Source organism: Pseudochaenichthys georgianus, chromosome 3 (genome assembly GCF_902827115.2).
Source record: "Pseudochaenichthys georgianus chromosome 3, fPseGeo1.2, whole genome shotgun sequence".
Classification (NCBI taxonomy): Eukaryota; Metazoa; Chordata; class Actinopteri; order Perciformes; family Channichthyidae; genus Pseudochaenichthys; species Pseudochaenichthys georgianus.
In genome coordinates, this window is record NC_047505.1 from 49,558,455 (window position 1) to 49,574,061 (window position 15,607).

The 15,607-nt window shown below is 40.6% G+C and overlaps 2 protein-coding genes across 2 annotated transcripts in view; both read right to left on the reverse strand.

The window, feature by feature from the left end:
- The window catches only part of heatr3 (HEAT repeat containing 3), a 37,852-nt gene extending 27,640 nt beyond the window's left edge, over positions 1 to 10,212 (reverse strand). The window contains exons 1-6 of the mRNA XM_034077393.1: positions 9,919 to 10,212; positions 9,017 to 9,189; positions 8,224 to 8,311; positions 4,178 to 4,275; positions 2,469 to 2,578; positions 1,010 to 1,150 (exon numbers count right to left, since the gene is read on the reverse strand). Of these exons, the coding sequence (XP_033933284.1) occupies positions 1,010 to 1,150; positions 2,469 to 2,578; positions 4,178 to 4,275; positions 8,224 to 8,311; positions 9,017 to 9,189; positions 9,919 to 10,059 (751 nt within the window). The 5' untranslated portion in view covers positions 10,060 to 10,212. The remainder of the gene's footprint in view (positions 1 to 1,009; positions 1,151 to 2,468; positions 2,579 to 4,177; positions 4,276 to 8,223; positions 8,312 to 9,016; positions 9,190 to 9,918) is intronic.
- A 379-nt stretch (positions 10,213 to 10,591) lies between these two features.
- On the reverse strand, positions 10,592 to 15,430 carry cnep1r1 (CTD nuclear envelope phosphatase 1 regulatory subunit 1). Its single transcript, XM_034107178.2, has 6 exons — positions 15,321 to 15,430; positions 14,488 to 14,559; positions 14,046 to 14,119; positions 12,424 to 12,533; positions 12,183 to 12,237; positions 10,592 to 10,894 (listed from the first exon to the last, which is right to left on the reverse strand). The coding sequence occupies exons 1-6, from the start codon at positions 15,343 to 15,345 to the stop codon at positions 10,853 to 10,855; spliced, it is 378 nt and encodes a 125-aa protein (XP_033963069.1). The 5' UTR covers positions 15,346 to 15,430; the 3' UTR covers positions 10,592 to 10,852.
- Positions 15,431 to 15,607: the final 177 nt, after the last annotated feature.

Consider the following 15,607-nt stretch of genomic DNA (forward strand, 5'->3'; position numbering starts at 1 on the left):
ACATTCAAAAAGCTGGAACTGTGAGATGTTTTTTCAAAAATAATTACTTTAACTTAACTATTACTTTAATAAAGACTTAGAAAAATATACCCACTCATTATTTAACATACAACAATATAATGTTGAATAGATTAATCTACATCATATTTTAGAAAGTTGTACTAAATGTTTAAAAATCGGAATTTAAAATCCAATCCAACTTTATTTATATAGCACTTTAAAACGTCCAGACCAAAGTGCCGTACAGAGAGATACACAACGTATAAAATCACACAGCTCAGCTCGCAAAACATACAAATAAGTATAAAATCACAAAAGATACGACCACAAAACAAACCAGAATAAACGTAACAATTACAAAATTAAAACTACCATATAGTAAAAACAATAGACCGCTGAAAGCAACAATCTACTTGTTTACGAATGCTAAGGAGAAAGGTGGGTTTTAAGACGGGATTTAAAGTAACAACTAACTACATTTGCATAAGAAAAAACAAGGAAGTTAAAAGAACAATATTTCGCTTCAAAGATTGTCTTCGTCTGAAGTGGCACTGAAAGGTAGTGATGTTACGTATTGCGCCGAGGCCTCGGAGCGCGTGTCGAGTAATCCCCGAAGCTTTTTGTGAAGCTTGTATCGTTTTGGGCCAGTGACGTCATCGATGACAAACGAAGCCTCGCTGCCTGTCGATACCACGGGACTGCTTCAGGAAGCCAGTAGGGATGCCGGTGATTATTCGATTATTCGTTACAGTCTCCATAATCGAATATTATTTTTAAAAATCGATTTTATTTATATATTCTTTTATTATTATTTATGTTTTTTTTTTTTTTTTTTAAATATAGACTAATGCTAATAATAGTAATAGTATTAATAATTGTAAATGGCCATTGGTCACACCACCAGTTTGTTTGACCAAAAAAACACACCGACCCCGCATTTAGTTGACTAAGGAGTCATGTGGACTATTGATACTATTCATTTCTTCCCTAATACTCAGAGAGGTGGTACCTGCAGCCAGGGTCCTGAGCAGGGTGTGAGCCATGTCTGTCTCCGGCGTCAGCAGCACGCTCTCCACGACTCTCAGCACGGCGCTGTTGGTGCTCCGCAGCAGCTCGGGGTTATCCTCCGTCACCGTGTGCAGGCAGTGGGCTGGACACAGAGAGGACAGAGTTACCAAGTGGTTCAGTACACGACAGAAACACATTCAGTTGGAGGTCAGGCTGGCCATGGACCTTGCCGACTAACAATGAGACTCATTTCTTCCGAAGGTTATTCTAAACTGTGTCCTTGAGCAAGAAACAGATTCATGGCGTGTATCTAAACTGCAGAATTGCCAGACATGCGTTCTTACAATGATAAATCCCATTGTCTTTGAACATCATGATTACTGATACCTCATTCACACCAACGCAGCTCCGGTTCTAGCTCCGAGCTTTTCAGGTTCAGAACCGGTTCTTCGGTTTAGCTCCGGCTCTTTTCACACCGCCCAGAGTCCGACTGGTGCTGCGTCATTGCGTCATCGTTTGCGCCATGACGTAACCGTTTGCGTGCCCGCTTCATAAAGCCAAACGGCGCGGAAACCCCTCACAGCTGACACCGACAACACTGGCCGATGTGCTCCAGCTTCCTCTGCACCTCTTCGGAAGACCAGATTCCCAGTAGGTAGCTGGTCTCTTCAGTGGACCACTGCTGCTTGTTAAGTTTCTCCATCGTTGTGTACAAACTGGATAACACGCCGGCTTTTTGTTGTTGTTCAGGAGTTGATCCCGCCCCCCTGCCCCCCCCCCCCTGCACCCGCCTCGACGTAAGCGTGACGTATGCGGTGCTTTTGCTCTGGCCGGACAATTTTTTGGTGCTTGAAACGAACCGGATTCCGGAGCTAAGAGGCGGCTCCGCTGCGGTGTGAACAGGAAAATAATAAAAATAATAAAAAATAATAAAAAACATTTTTTTTAAATAACCAATACGAATACCGTTAAAAGACCCGATCGATAAGCAGTAGCGATAAAAGTAGTAGTACCGTTACAACCTTAACGATACCCATCCCTAACAGTGACTTTATGTCCTTTTGTGATATTTCGATAAAAGTTGAGGTTCCTCATGAATAACACGTCTTGCCCAAGTAGGATGTCTGTCTGTCAATCAAATGTTATTAAAATAGCCTAATATCAGTATTTACAAATGTCTCAGTTGGATTTGCAGAATGAACAGCATCCTAAGACCCATGGAGCACACAAGGAAGAAAAGACCCTCTCCCAGGACGGATAGACATGCATAAGATGTTGTGTGTACAGAATACACAACATCATAAAGACAATCCATATGACAAAACAATTATGGAACACATCAGAATAACATGGATCCAGGGGGGGGTCAACAAGCTTCCAGGTGCTGCCAAGACAATAACTTGGGCGCACACCTTTATAGATCAATGACTACAACTGAACGGTTCTTTAATGAGACGTACCCGCAGATATGGCCAGCTCCATGTTGTGTTGGTGTGTCTCCAGACACTGCACCACCAGGTCCAGGAGACCCGCTTTGTTGAAGACAGACAGAGACTGGCTGCTGCTCTCACTAGAAACAACAACACGAGAGGAAAAACAGACGGGTAAGAAATTAGAAATGAGACATAATGTGTGAATAATGATGGATTGGATAATGGCAGTAAACGTGTGTCAAAAAGCGGGAGTGTGACGATAAGATGAACTAAAAATGCAATGTTCTGGGGCCTCGTTTATAAAAGGGATATACGCTCAAAAGATGGCGTACGCCAGTTTCTACGCAATGTTTGCGATTTATAAAATACTAACTTGACGGGAAAACGTGCGGTCCTCCACGCAAACTCTAACCCATGCGTACGCACTAAGCACAACAACGGGAGAGACGAGAAACTGCGACACCGTTGGCAGAAGGAAGAATGGAGAGAAATGTGTGGAAATAATACCATAAATAAAATGCTACCTCTCATTTATCATATATGAAGAATTCATTTTCAAACATTGATTAAAGCCAATCTTAAAATGATTTAACGAACGCCTGCTTGAGACTCCTCAGCGCACACACACACATAACTTGGAGAAATAAATAAATACGGATATGTTATTTAAAACCACCTCGAATATGTTGTGTTAATGTTATGAAATGTTTTCTCATAAATGATGCGGTGAGCAGGAGGACAGAATTACGTCTAAACTGACGCCGTTTTGCATTTCTATAGGTTGTAGATACGAGCATGGTTTTATATACTATCACGTTTATTCGTATTTTATGCCGTTTGCCAAGACTTGTAAAACACAGGAGGTATGGAAGCTAAGAACACCATGTGGTAAATTGTACAGCTAATATAACTCAACACATTGGTTGTATTTCCTCTAACTGGTGGATATAGGTGGAGACGCTGCGCACAGCTGATCGACAGCTGGAACACAAACCACCAAATACAAAAACATAATTCAGATCCAGTCGCCATGACTCCACTCCGGAGGGATTCCCCGATCACTTCTTACAGTCTCTCATCAAGGGGGGGGGTCTCCTGTCCCCGGTACAAACACACTGCCCGAGGAAGGTTATGTGTATTCTTTTTGTCATGAACCTTTTTCGGACCACTTATTTATTTATTTTGGTGACGATCCGACCTCCATGCTGCTCCCCTGTTCAAACTGCATCCACCAAACAATATGATTTATCTCGACCTCCCCAAAATAACCAAAATCTGACACGGTGTGAGACGTCTTTTTTAGCTGTTTTTTAGCTTCCTGCAGTCAGTCAGAATGAATGAATGGCCGTTTCTTTGACTATTTATAGGCACATCTGGGCATTACGTGAAGCCCGCAAAAGCTGCACCGCATTTCGAGCCGATTGTGATTTATAAAGGGAACCCGGCGTAGGAAGTGCCGCACTTTCCTCGCCGGTGCGCAATGTTTGGTGAATCGGAAAATGCCTGTACCTATTTTTGGATTTCTACTAGGTAAGCACCCTTCCCACGTGAATCCTACGCACGGCGTTATAAGTGAAGCCCCTGGCCTGGGGTAGAAAAGTAGAAAGTACAGTGCCGCGCCCGGGAGAGATTCTGCATGCAGCTAAAGTTGTAGAGCGTAAAAAAAAGCCATTGTGCATGCTCGGTAAAACCTCCCTCGATAGACAAAAGGTTAAAAACACAACCCCTCGTCTTACCACAGATTCCACAAAAGGTTGACAGCCTCGTTGGCCACGTCCTCCGCTGCATTCTTCTTCTCTTTCAGCACAGCGGCGCTCTCAAATCCTGCACAGCTCTGAAAAGAAAACAAAGTCTGTGCTGCAGATCACAACAAAACCACGGGTCAAGCAGCTTCGTCGAGCATCCTCACATGTACAAAGTGTTATAATAGTGTCGGCATCACATATTTAAGTCTTGGACGTGCGGAGGACACAAATGTTGCCTTACAGTCACATGGTAATATTGTTCTTAATTTAAAAGAGCTTCAATATTATCACTAACGTTGATACTGATCATTAATATTTGATTTGATTTGATATACTTTATTAATCCCCGGGGGAAATTGTTTCTCTGCATTTGACCCATCCTAGTGTTAGGAGCAGCGTGCTGCCATTTTGAACGGCGCCCGGGGAGCATTGTGGGGAACGGTGCCTTGCTCAGGGACACCTCGGTAGCACTTGGTCTTGCCGGGACTTGAACTGGTGACCTTCCAGTTGCCAAGCCAAGTCCCAATCGACCAAGTCCCAATCGACTTCGCCACCACCGCCCCCAATACCACATGTTATCGCTTTAGATATGTGTTTACTTTTAATTACAGAAAACACAACAATTATTTAATTTCTTCATATTTTTACATTACATTGCATTTAGCTGACGCTTTTATCCAAAGCGACTTACAATAAGTATTTCATAATAACATTTCATTGATATTTGAATATCATATGTGAGCTGCTGCATCGAAATCAGTCGCATTGACCAGAAGTTGTATAGACTGCTGGAAAGAGGAGATGCCGAGCTTCCTGATGATATCAGGATTGTTGTTGTTGTTTTCCAAATATTAAGCAAAATATGTCGCATTATATAATGACTGTTACAGAGCCAGAAAAAGGCCTTCAAAGTTTCCTCTGGAATCCATCGATCTGATTGGTTATTAGCAAATGGTCAAAGTAGTAACGGAGGGAAGATATTTTCGTTAGGATTACAGGTCTGGGGGAAGCTTGCGAGTGTGTGTGTGTGTGTATACGTGTGTGTGTGTGTGTGTATCGTGTTTGTTTCCCGGGGAAAACCCTCACGAGAAACACCGGCTGTTGTTATGCCTGCTGTGACGTCAAGTTCTCCGCTTGTAATTATGCCGAAGCTTCAACGCTGTATTTATCATCTGAATTTGCCGAAACAAGTTTAATATTCTGAAAGCCAAGACTTTGTTTATTTTAAATCAAACAAAACACCCGAACCCTGAAAACTAGTTTTTTACACAAATCCACGTTTATTTATTTATTGTGAAATGAGCCTTTGCGACTTCCGACTGATTTCGAAAGAGCGGGTCACAGATACAACCTTTATTGAGGAAATCATTGTTCGTAACATCAGTTCTGATGATAACCAACAAATATGAATTGTTCTCATTCAGGGTATCCGCAGGAATCCTGAAGTCACATGTAGTGTTCATTTCGTTGACTAAAACTATGACGAAATATGTTCGTCAACGACCATTTTTTTCCATGACGAACACGAGACGATGACGAGACGGCAGTAAACAATAACTGCAACGAAATCATCATGCAATATCGTTGACGAAGAGTGACGAGACGAAAATGTAGTTTACTAAATAAAAACTATGACAAAATCTCTCTTTACTTTCGTTGACGAAAAATGAGGAGACGAAATATTATCAAAGATAACGTTACATCTCCGATAGTCAGTTTTTCTCCCAGCAGTTCCATTTCCGGTGCTGCGGCAGAGCAGCAGCTGTTTCTGTGCTGCGCGCGGCGGTACATTTGAATTACACCGGGCAGCGGCACAATATGAACTGTCAGGAAGACTCGGGTCTAACTCATGGTCTAACTCACCTTATTTAACAGAAAATAAAATGGTAACAACAGGGCTTGGGAGCAGTGGTCGCACTCGCGTTAACCGAATACCCCCCCTAGATAAATTGTGCACTCGACGGGTAATAATGGATTATGACGGAAATGTTACGATCCTGTCCGTCAAAATGACTGACAACGAAAAAGTCTAAAGCCACCACTGCTTGGGAGAAAGAAACGATGTGATATTTGGGCCCATTTTCGCTACAATGAGGCGGCATTGTTTCATCAGAAGGGAAGCAATGTGGCCATAACACAGCTGGTAAAACCACCACACACCAGATACTCTCTGCAGAGCTTCTTAATCATTCAACCTGTGTTTTTCATCAAATAAGGACAAGATAATCTTATTTATTTATATACTAAAATGACAAATTATTGGTTTTGACTAGTTTGACTGAAATGTTCTATATTATCTGATGACTAAAAAAGACTCAGTTTTCATTGACAAAAAGTAGACTAAAATCTTTAGTTTTCTTTGACTAAAATGCTCAGACTTTTAGTTGACTAAAACTTGACTAAATAAAAACAGGATGAAGGTGACTAAATATGACTAAAACTAAAAAGGAAATTTAACAAAGGAATAAGCCTAAAACTAAATTAAAAAATAGCTGACGAAATTAACACTAGTCAAATGTTAAAAACCTTTTAAGACCTTATTTAAAGACCCTTTCCATACATTCAAAGACCTCATCGCCACTTGGAGTTCTAACCGGTTACCTTGGCGACACACTTTACCTCACATTGACTATATACAGCATTGATTGTCCTTCCTCCTTCTCTTCCAACCATTTGGACGCAGACTTGCATTTCCCCATAACGATGTTGCTTAGCAACCGGCGTAAACGGACCTTCGCGCTATCAAGCAGTGAGCGTGCGATGTCCTGTTCAGATGACCTCAAACCCAACGGGATGCCATGAATAAACTCCACAGAATCACACGACACACCTACGCCATGATTACATTCAGGCAGACGGTAGAACACAACCTCTCTGGACCATTTATATACTTATTGAAAACAAGCTACAAAATGTAATACCTTGGAAAATTCCGTTTAATACTTTTTAATAGCCTTAATTTTCTTTTTAAGACCCCGAGGACCCCCTGTCATAATTTCACAGTTTAAATAAAAAAAAACTGAAATATTTAATTATTTTCTGTATATTAAATGCTATGGGGAATTTCAGTCTGGTGTATGTCTGGTGAGCAACAGCAAAGATGTTAAAATACAGAGCTGCAACGCCCCTAGTGGAAACCAAACAGATCGCATGCCATTTTCTCTAAATCCAGACATGAAAGAAATGGCACGATATGTTTGACAATCTGGTAAAAAATGCAATACAAATTGAAGCAAGGGCTTTCATTTTAAAGTCTGATATTAAATAGCAATGTTTTTGTACTGCAATGGTAGTATACAAATTGATTCACAATAGTATAGACTTATTTTAGGAGCTGAGGTTGAAATATGTAAAAGCATCCCTGTCAAAATGTAAACTACACGCTTTGAGACAGACCGATCAGAGACTATCAGATTATTCTATCGTTTTATCTCCTTCCTGCAACTTATTTGCATAATTGTGTCCATTGCACTTTTTTTTTTTTTCTTTTTTTTTTAAAGGTCCCATGTCATGCTTTTCCGGTTATCACCCGTCCCCTTGTTGCTATGAAGGTTTTTCTGCATGTAAACGGTCTGCAGAGTCACAAACCCTCAAAGTACACCCTGTAGCGAGTAAAGCTCCAACAAGCCGTGTAGGACAGAGAGTGAATAAACATACTATACAGAGATGCTGTTTGAAACCAATGGGAGTTTGGAACATTGAACAATGTAAATGTATTCCAGTAGACCTCAACAATGGAATTATGATCAGTAGAAACGGCCATGACACGGAAGCTGTATGTTGCATTGCTGGAGAAGATGTTCATAGACAGAACGAGCCTGACGCTATTGTGCAAAGGACAAATAAAGCCGTTGAATATTTTGAGTCCAACGCTGGTCAATGTGTGCGAGTGTGGGCGCAGACATTCTCACTTAGAATCTAAAAAAATAAACCCCATGTGCTGAGAATATGGCGGCAACAGCTGCTGAGGAGGAGGAGGAGGAGGAGGAGGAGGAGGAGGAGGAGGAGGAGGAGGAGGAGGAGGAGGAGCGTCTCACCTCTCGGAGCAGCGCTGTCAGAGGAGTCATGACGTCGTGCTTCACCATGTCCTCACACACCTCCTGACCGCCGCATGCACTCAGATTCCTGTCAGAGAGAGACACACACGCTCAGAGAGAGACACACACTCAGGGAGACACACACTCATCGTTCAGTGGGGGGGAGCTGGCTGTTTGTGTTCAGGCGTGTGTGTTAGTGTAAGAAAGAGAGGGAGAGCTGGGGGCGGTACGATGAGCGAGCGTCTGATTTAAATATCCAGGGAACTCGTTCTGACTTGAGGTCGACTGGAGGACAGGAGACAGGACGCTCTGATACAGAAAATAGAGATGACTGTGACTCAGGATCTGAAACCCTTGTATCCGTCCCACAGAGGGGGGACTATACATTGTTAGAGCAGTACCGGTATAGATAGAGACAACCAGTAACCACTGTTAAATATCTTCAAACACGGAAACGCTTCTGCTGTCGCTGCTGGTTATTTGCTGTCTGTCTGTTGTGTCCGAGCCTCAGGTTGTTGTTGTTGTTGGCCCTGTTCCCCAACATCCTCCCAAACTATGTGCAATATATACCTGGCTGCTACTAATAAAGGTATTCTGATTCTGATGTTGTCATTAATTGTTATTAAGCTCAATAGTAATAATTGACTGAAACCACTCCCTCTTGTCTGGGACACAACATCTTCCTGCCAACGCTTCTGCTGTCGCTGCTAGTTATTTGCTTTCTGTCTGTTGTGTCCGAGCCTCAGGTTGTTGTTGTTGTTGTGGTTGTTTCCTAACATCCTCCCCTCCTCACCTGAGCGCCCCGGCGGCCGTCTCCCTCACAGCCAGGCTGCGGTCCAGCAGCATGGGGCCGAGGCGCCGCACGGCGTCCCGCTGCAGGAGGCCCGGGATGCTCAGGCTCTGCTGCACCACCCGGGAGATGCTGGCACACGCAAACTCCCTCACATCCGCACTGGGACTCTGCAGCTGGGGACACAAGTTTCAAAAGATTAACACAAATGTGTAACAACAAAAGCCTAAATGTGAGTCTTAAGAGGGAAATCACACGAGTGTAATCTACCAGAAAATGAAAGCACAATGTAATTTAAATGCAGCAAAATATTGTTTAAATGCACCGACAGCATATTTTAATATCATTCGTTTTGTTTATACACTTTTTTGTTGTTGTAGTTCTGTAGCTTTTCTTTTTAACTCTAGTGACTATTTTGGTAGATGGAAACATCACAAACATGTTTTAACGGTAAACTGATGTAATACATGTTTACTAAAAGTACGAGTTAAGCCCATGAAGGATTCTCTCCCTGTTTTACTGAAAGGCATGACAAGTGACAACCATGCAAGGATGTAACATAACTAACAGCTGAACAAACAGCTATTTCAAGAGGTGGGAAGTAACTAAGTACATTTACTCAAGTACTGTACTTACCTTTTTATATAGTAGTGTTCCATTACCTTCGTCCCAATGTATACTTTACTGTAACAACGTATATTTCCACTTTGTATGACGAGAACAAGATTGTAAACATCTAAAATATAAACCAAACCTTATATAATATAATATACCTTTACTACAAGCATTTGAGTTAAACCCATGAAGGATTCTCTCCCTGTTTGGTGTTTTACTGAAGTGTCTGCATGATTAAACATTATAACTGATACGCAGAGTATTTTTGAGTGATATATGAATGATCATACTTTCTCCAGGAGCTCCGCAGCTGGACAGTCGTCCTCCACGGGATCCTCTGCCTCTTCCCCCGCCTCCTGCACCGCGTTCACCGGCAGCCCGACCGCGTTGAACTGCGGACGTTTAAACTTCGTGGTTTTACTTTTACCCATTTCAGTCCTTGTGAGAGCACGACCTGCGTATATAACGTTGTTTCAGTCCCACTTGTTGGTAATTTGGAGACACAGTATCAAACACAAACCACAGTTACAGGCTGGTGGAGGCCATGTGGAAGATGTGCCGTGAAGTGGTTGTTGCTAACAGAAAGCCGAGAAGCTGTCGCAAAAATAAAAACCAACCCTACGCAACATTGCAAACGTAAATCCATAGCAACAGGTGATTCTATATAATAATAATAATAATAATGAAAATTTTAATAATTATAACAATAATGATAATAAATTATAATATTATAACGCAGTTCATAAACATAAAATGAATAATAATAGTAAAAATGTTTTTTTAAATATTTAAATTAAATACATTTTACGTAATTATATTGTTCTGATGTATTTATTAGGATAAAACCTAAATTAAATACATTTTTTTAAAATTCCTATTTCTTATGTCATTTAATTATTCTAAATTAATTTTTTTACTTTTAGGTTTTTCATTAAATATGACAAAAAAAAAAGAGGGAGACAGTTTCACACCTGAAATATTTATTTGGTAAATAACTTTAAAAATAGAAACAATTAATTAAAATACATGCTCAACATTAGAAACAGAAATTAACACATCTGAGCATTCATCTGCAGTCAGCACAGCGACAGTGTTTAAAAAGGCAAAATGAGGTCATTTCTTCTTTCCTCCAAACGCATGATGAAGCGCCTCAGCGCTGCCAAAGGACTAAAGACACGGAGTGATCAGCGGATAGAAACAGAGACATCGGACGCCAGCTCACGGTTACTGGATGTTCGGTCGTGGCTTGAGTATAAGTTTCCCCGTCTGTAAGAAGAAGAAATAGCTGTTAAAACTCGCAAAAACATATGTTGTCAGAGCACACTACTAAAGTAAATTACAAGGAAGGAAGGAGCTGGGTACTATTCCCGGAAAAACTCAGAGAATCTCCCAGATAAAAGTCTTGAGTTGACAAGAGAAAAACATTTGGATATTTTCTGTAATTTAAACGGTACAGCTACAAAAGAAACAACTGGACAAGGAAAAAACTTCAACATTTTCTGAGACTCAATTGGAAAAATAACTTAGGGAAAATAGTGGGTTTATTTGTGAAGGAACCACATTTTACAATATTATTTAGTTCTTGTGAATTTGATAATCTCAAAGACATTCTGGGATTTATGATTTTGTAATCTCATAATTATCCAAGTGTTGTCTCCTAAATACATGATTTAAATATTGTATTTTATGAAGTAAAAAACCTTAAAGGTCACCTATCATGCTATTTTTAGGCAATAGCTTAGGTCTCAGATATATACACAAATATATAAAAAACATGTCTATGAAGTGTTTTGCTCAAAATACCCAACAGATCACCCATTCTAGCCGTGCCTCATATCCCTCTATTTCACTTCCTGTTTCAAAAGTGCTGATTTGGGTATAAAGCTTTCAAAAATAAATAATTACTATAAAATAAAAAGGAGGGGGCAGAGCTCATGCGGGACCCGGCAGCTACCGTCTAAACTAAATGCTGCGGTGATGAAACGCCATATCATGGATTATCAAGGATTCTCTCTGAAACAGTCTGGAGCTCAAAGGCTTTCTCTCTTGCCGGTTATACCACAAGGTGAGTTCCTTTTTACTTCCTGCTTCTTCACACACACGCTCTCCAGTACAGGTTAGCTCTGAGTGTTAGCGATGCTAATTTAAACACCGACCATATTACGTCCGAAACAGTCGGGCATTGTTTCTGATAGCAACGTCTCTGATTGGGCCGTGGGTCCACATTTCAGATATTACGTCATATCGGACGCAAATCTGGATCAGCTCCGTTGTAGCCCCGTTTTTAGACATTTGGGTACGGAGGAAAAGAGAGAGGGCTTTATTTTCTGATGCTGCGTGAGTTCCCCGACACACCGGGGACACATATTTATGTATAAAAGACATCACAAAGTGCATTTTGCATCATAGGTCCCCTTTAAGTTTAAGATTTCAATCTAGACAATTCAGATTTCCTTTGAATACTTCTCATTTCCTTCTTTTTTTTTTATAATGAACCAAAAACAAAAATATATAAGACAACAATTCAAAACATAGAAGAGATTTGTTAACTCACGTCGTCACAGGACATGTTGTACTCTGCTAAAACTGTCCGACAGCGAGCAGCAATACTGACGGGGCAAAAGGTTAAAGATCTGAACGTGTGAGACAGAAACTTGAACAAGGATGATTCAGTTCATTGAAATACATTAACCAGCACTTTTCTGGTAATATCCTGGGATTGGATGAGCTGGAAGTTTCATTCTGATTAAAAAAAACATGCTACTTTATTGTAACTGCAACAGACAAAAGGATACATTGATGGTGCCACCACTCGTTTGTGTATGCCAGCGAAGAAGAGAGCTATAAGAGTTACACAGCTGATGGTGAAGAAGGGATGATTCCACAGTGACGAAAAAAAAGAGACCTGCAACACAAGAGCAACAAAGAAACATAAAGGATTAAGTCAGTAAAACATTTCACTTTTATAGATCTGATCTATAGGGAAAATAGAAAAGCTTAGTTTACTAATACGTTTAAAAAAAATTATCGGGTCCCACGAAAAAAGTATATAAAAGGAAATCAATCTTTATTTTAACTGTGGCTACTGTAATGGCGCGTTTCTACTGCAGCGCGTAGCATGGTTTAAGCGTGCCGTGCCAAACCCGGCCCGTTTTTGGTTGCGTTTCCACTTAGCGTAGTACCGGCTAACGGGTACTTTTTCACAGTTTTTCTGGACCTCCAAAATCGAGGTTCTTTCCGGGCCAACAACCGGGCTGAGCATGCTAAACTAGTGAGAGAATCGCTGGCAAGGGGGCTACAACTACAAAAAGATGAACATATTTGACCGTGATTTAATTGTAATACAGGTTTCAAAATGATGCCGAAGTAACAACATACTGATACCGGTTAGTGAAAACCATGAATTAATGCTTTGACAAGTCTGCAGACAGACGGCAGGCGAACAACCTTTTAAAATGCGTGTTTTCTGAATTGAGATCGGCTAAGCGAACGTTATATATGCTCCGACCGTCCACACTCACAACAACAGACAGACATAAATAAAGCAGCGACTGTATCCTCCATGACACAGGCAGTCTGTGGTTTGTACTTGTTTCACTTCTGTCTAGTTTCTGATCAGATATGAGGAGCTGTGAGCTCTGAGGGCTAACAGCTAACGGCTGTGTTGGTTTTGTGGTTCACATTGAAGATGACATCATGGCTCCGCCTACGCTGCGTTACCATAGTTACTACACCAGTTCCTAAACTGTAATGGAAACGCAGCAAGTGAGCCTGGCCTACCAAGGCCTAACTATACCGTACTCAGCCGAGCGAGGCCCTGCAGTGGAAATGCTCCATTAGTGAGTCTAAGCCTTTTCAACCTGAATCCTATCATCCAATGTGGGAAGTTATAGCATAAAACATTCCCCTGCATTCTGTTTCTTGAGCTTTTCCGCATAGTAACTCTACTGAGAGATTACTTGAAGTACAGTATGTCCTCATGTTTCATCAGACTGCGTTTAAGGCAGGAAGAGGCATCTCAAAATGCATTGGAGCAACATACTGTACGAATGAAGCAAGCTGATTCTCGATGATGAAGAGCAAACTTTAAACACAACATTTGACCAAATACATGATGGGGCTAAACCACAAACTCTTTGATACTTTCAGTAGACAAACTAGACATTGACTCAACTTTCTCTGTAGTCTGACATTTAGATTAACCTTATTTATTTGTTGCTGATGTGCAGAAACAATAGTCAACTGATGATTACATGTTTAGTCTCAATTCTTTACTTCCTATATAAGAAATACAAAAAGCTATAATGCTGTAAGCTGAATAGTTCAATAATAAAAGCACAAATGTATATTTACGATGGGTCTTAACTTTAAGCCATAAATATAGATATACACTTTTATTTTGTCCACTGATGCATACCTTCTGTGTGTCCGGGTCTATTAACCAGTTCCATGCCCCAGTAGCCGTACACACCGACACTACTATCAAAATCACTGAAACAAGACAAGAGAACGTTTTTAAATACATTTGAAAATATTTGGTTTTTGTCAAGTATTTCGTTCACACAGTCTTGTGCAAAAATAGGCTTAAAACGTGGTTATTTCATGTAGACTATTTATTTATGAGGTACCAGACAACATACGTGTGATATAAATAGTTATTGACATAAGCAATTAGCGTTTTTAAGATTTTTGCCAAATCACCCAGCCTTATCCACATCAAGTTGTATGTTTGTTTACTTGTCATTGGTGCCTTCACATTCATTGTAATCGAAAACAAGTGTTTGGCAAAGAACATATAAGCGTAAGGTTTACTAAATAATAGATGTTGATGAATAAAAGGTATGAGGTGAGTTACTTACTTCTCCACCTGCCTGTTGCAGGTTGCAAACAGGAGACATACTCTGTCAATCTCCTCTCAAAGGCCTTCAGGTCTGAAACGAAAGTGGAAACATTGAATGAAAAACATAGTATTTGGAAATAAAATCATGGCTGTGTATGGCTCACAAAAACAACTTATTTCAGTCATGTGACATTACTGAATGTCAGCCTCAACTTTAAAGCTCGATTTGTGTCACTTTCAGTGGTGTAAAGTACATATGTACACTTACTCAAGTACTGTACGTAACATTTTCTACATTGTACTTCTAACTCACTACAATTCAGAGGTTAAACATGTACTTGTATTCCAAAACATTTATTTAATACCTTTAGATACTTGTGAAATATAAACAACACTTGAGATACATCTGGAGTAAGTTCACAAGACATCCTTTTACTTTTACTCAAGAACAAGATCTGAGTACTTCCCACCTCTGGATGTCAATTCCACGCTAAACTTGAGCTAATACAGGAGCATAACGTGACAAAATAAGACTGTTAAAGATCCAAAACGTTATGTACTGTTGTTACACTTCCTGTTGGTGAAACCTAGCTGTCCATAAAGCTATGCCATCTCGATTAATTAGTCTAAAAAACAGAACATGTGTTAGCTAACGTTAACACCAATACAAACAGCTGCTATTGGTTGAGCTAGCAAACATGCTAGGTGTCGTAAGAAGACTAGCTAGCTAACTCAACGTTACATCTAACTTTGTACACCGTTCTTATGACGTGTGCTTTGGGTTTTTTCGCTATGAGGTTAAACCTAAACGGCAGCAATTTAAAAATGTGATTTAGTTTTTGTCTTGGTTACCTTCGGCCTGTTCCAAGGAGTTCATATCTGAGCCTTTAGTCCCAGCAGCCTGCTGTTGGCTGCCCCGCTGCTTCCCCCTCAGCTGAACGACAGGCCGCGTAAGCCAATCAGCGTTTGCTGTGCGTGCTCAGCTCTAATGTGATTGGTGTAAATCAAATAAAGGGCGGGACAAGAAGCGGAAGTCCCGTCTCCTGCCCTCTGGTCCAATAGGCCTTCAATAGTCAACATATACATGTTTATTCATTATACGCTAAAATATTACAAATCAAATTGAACAGAAAATCAAA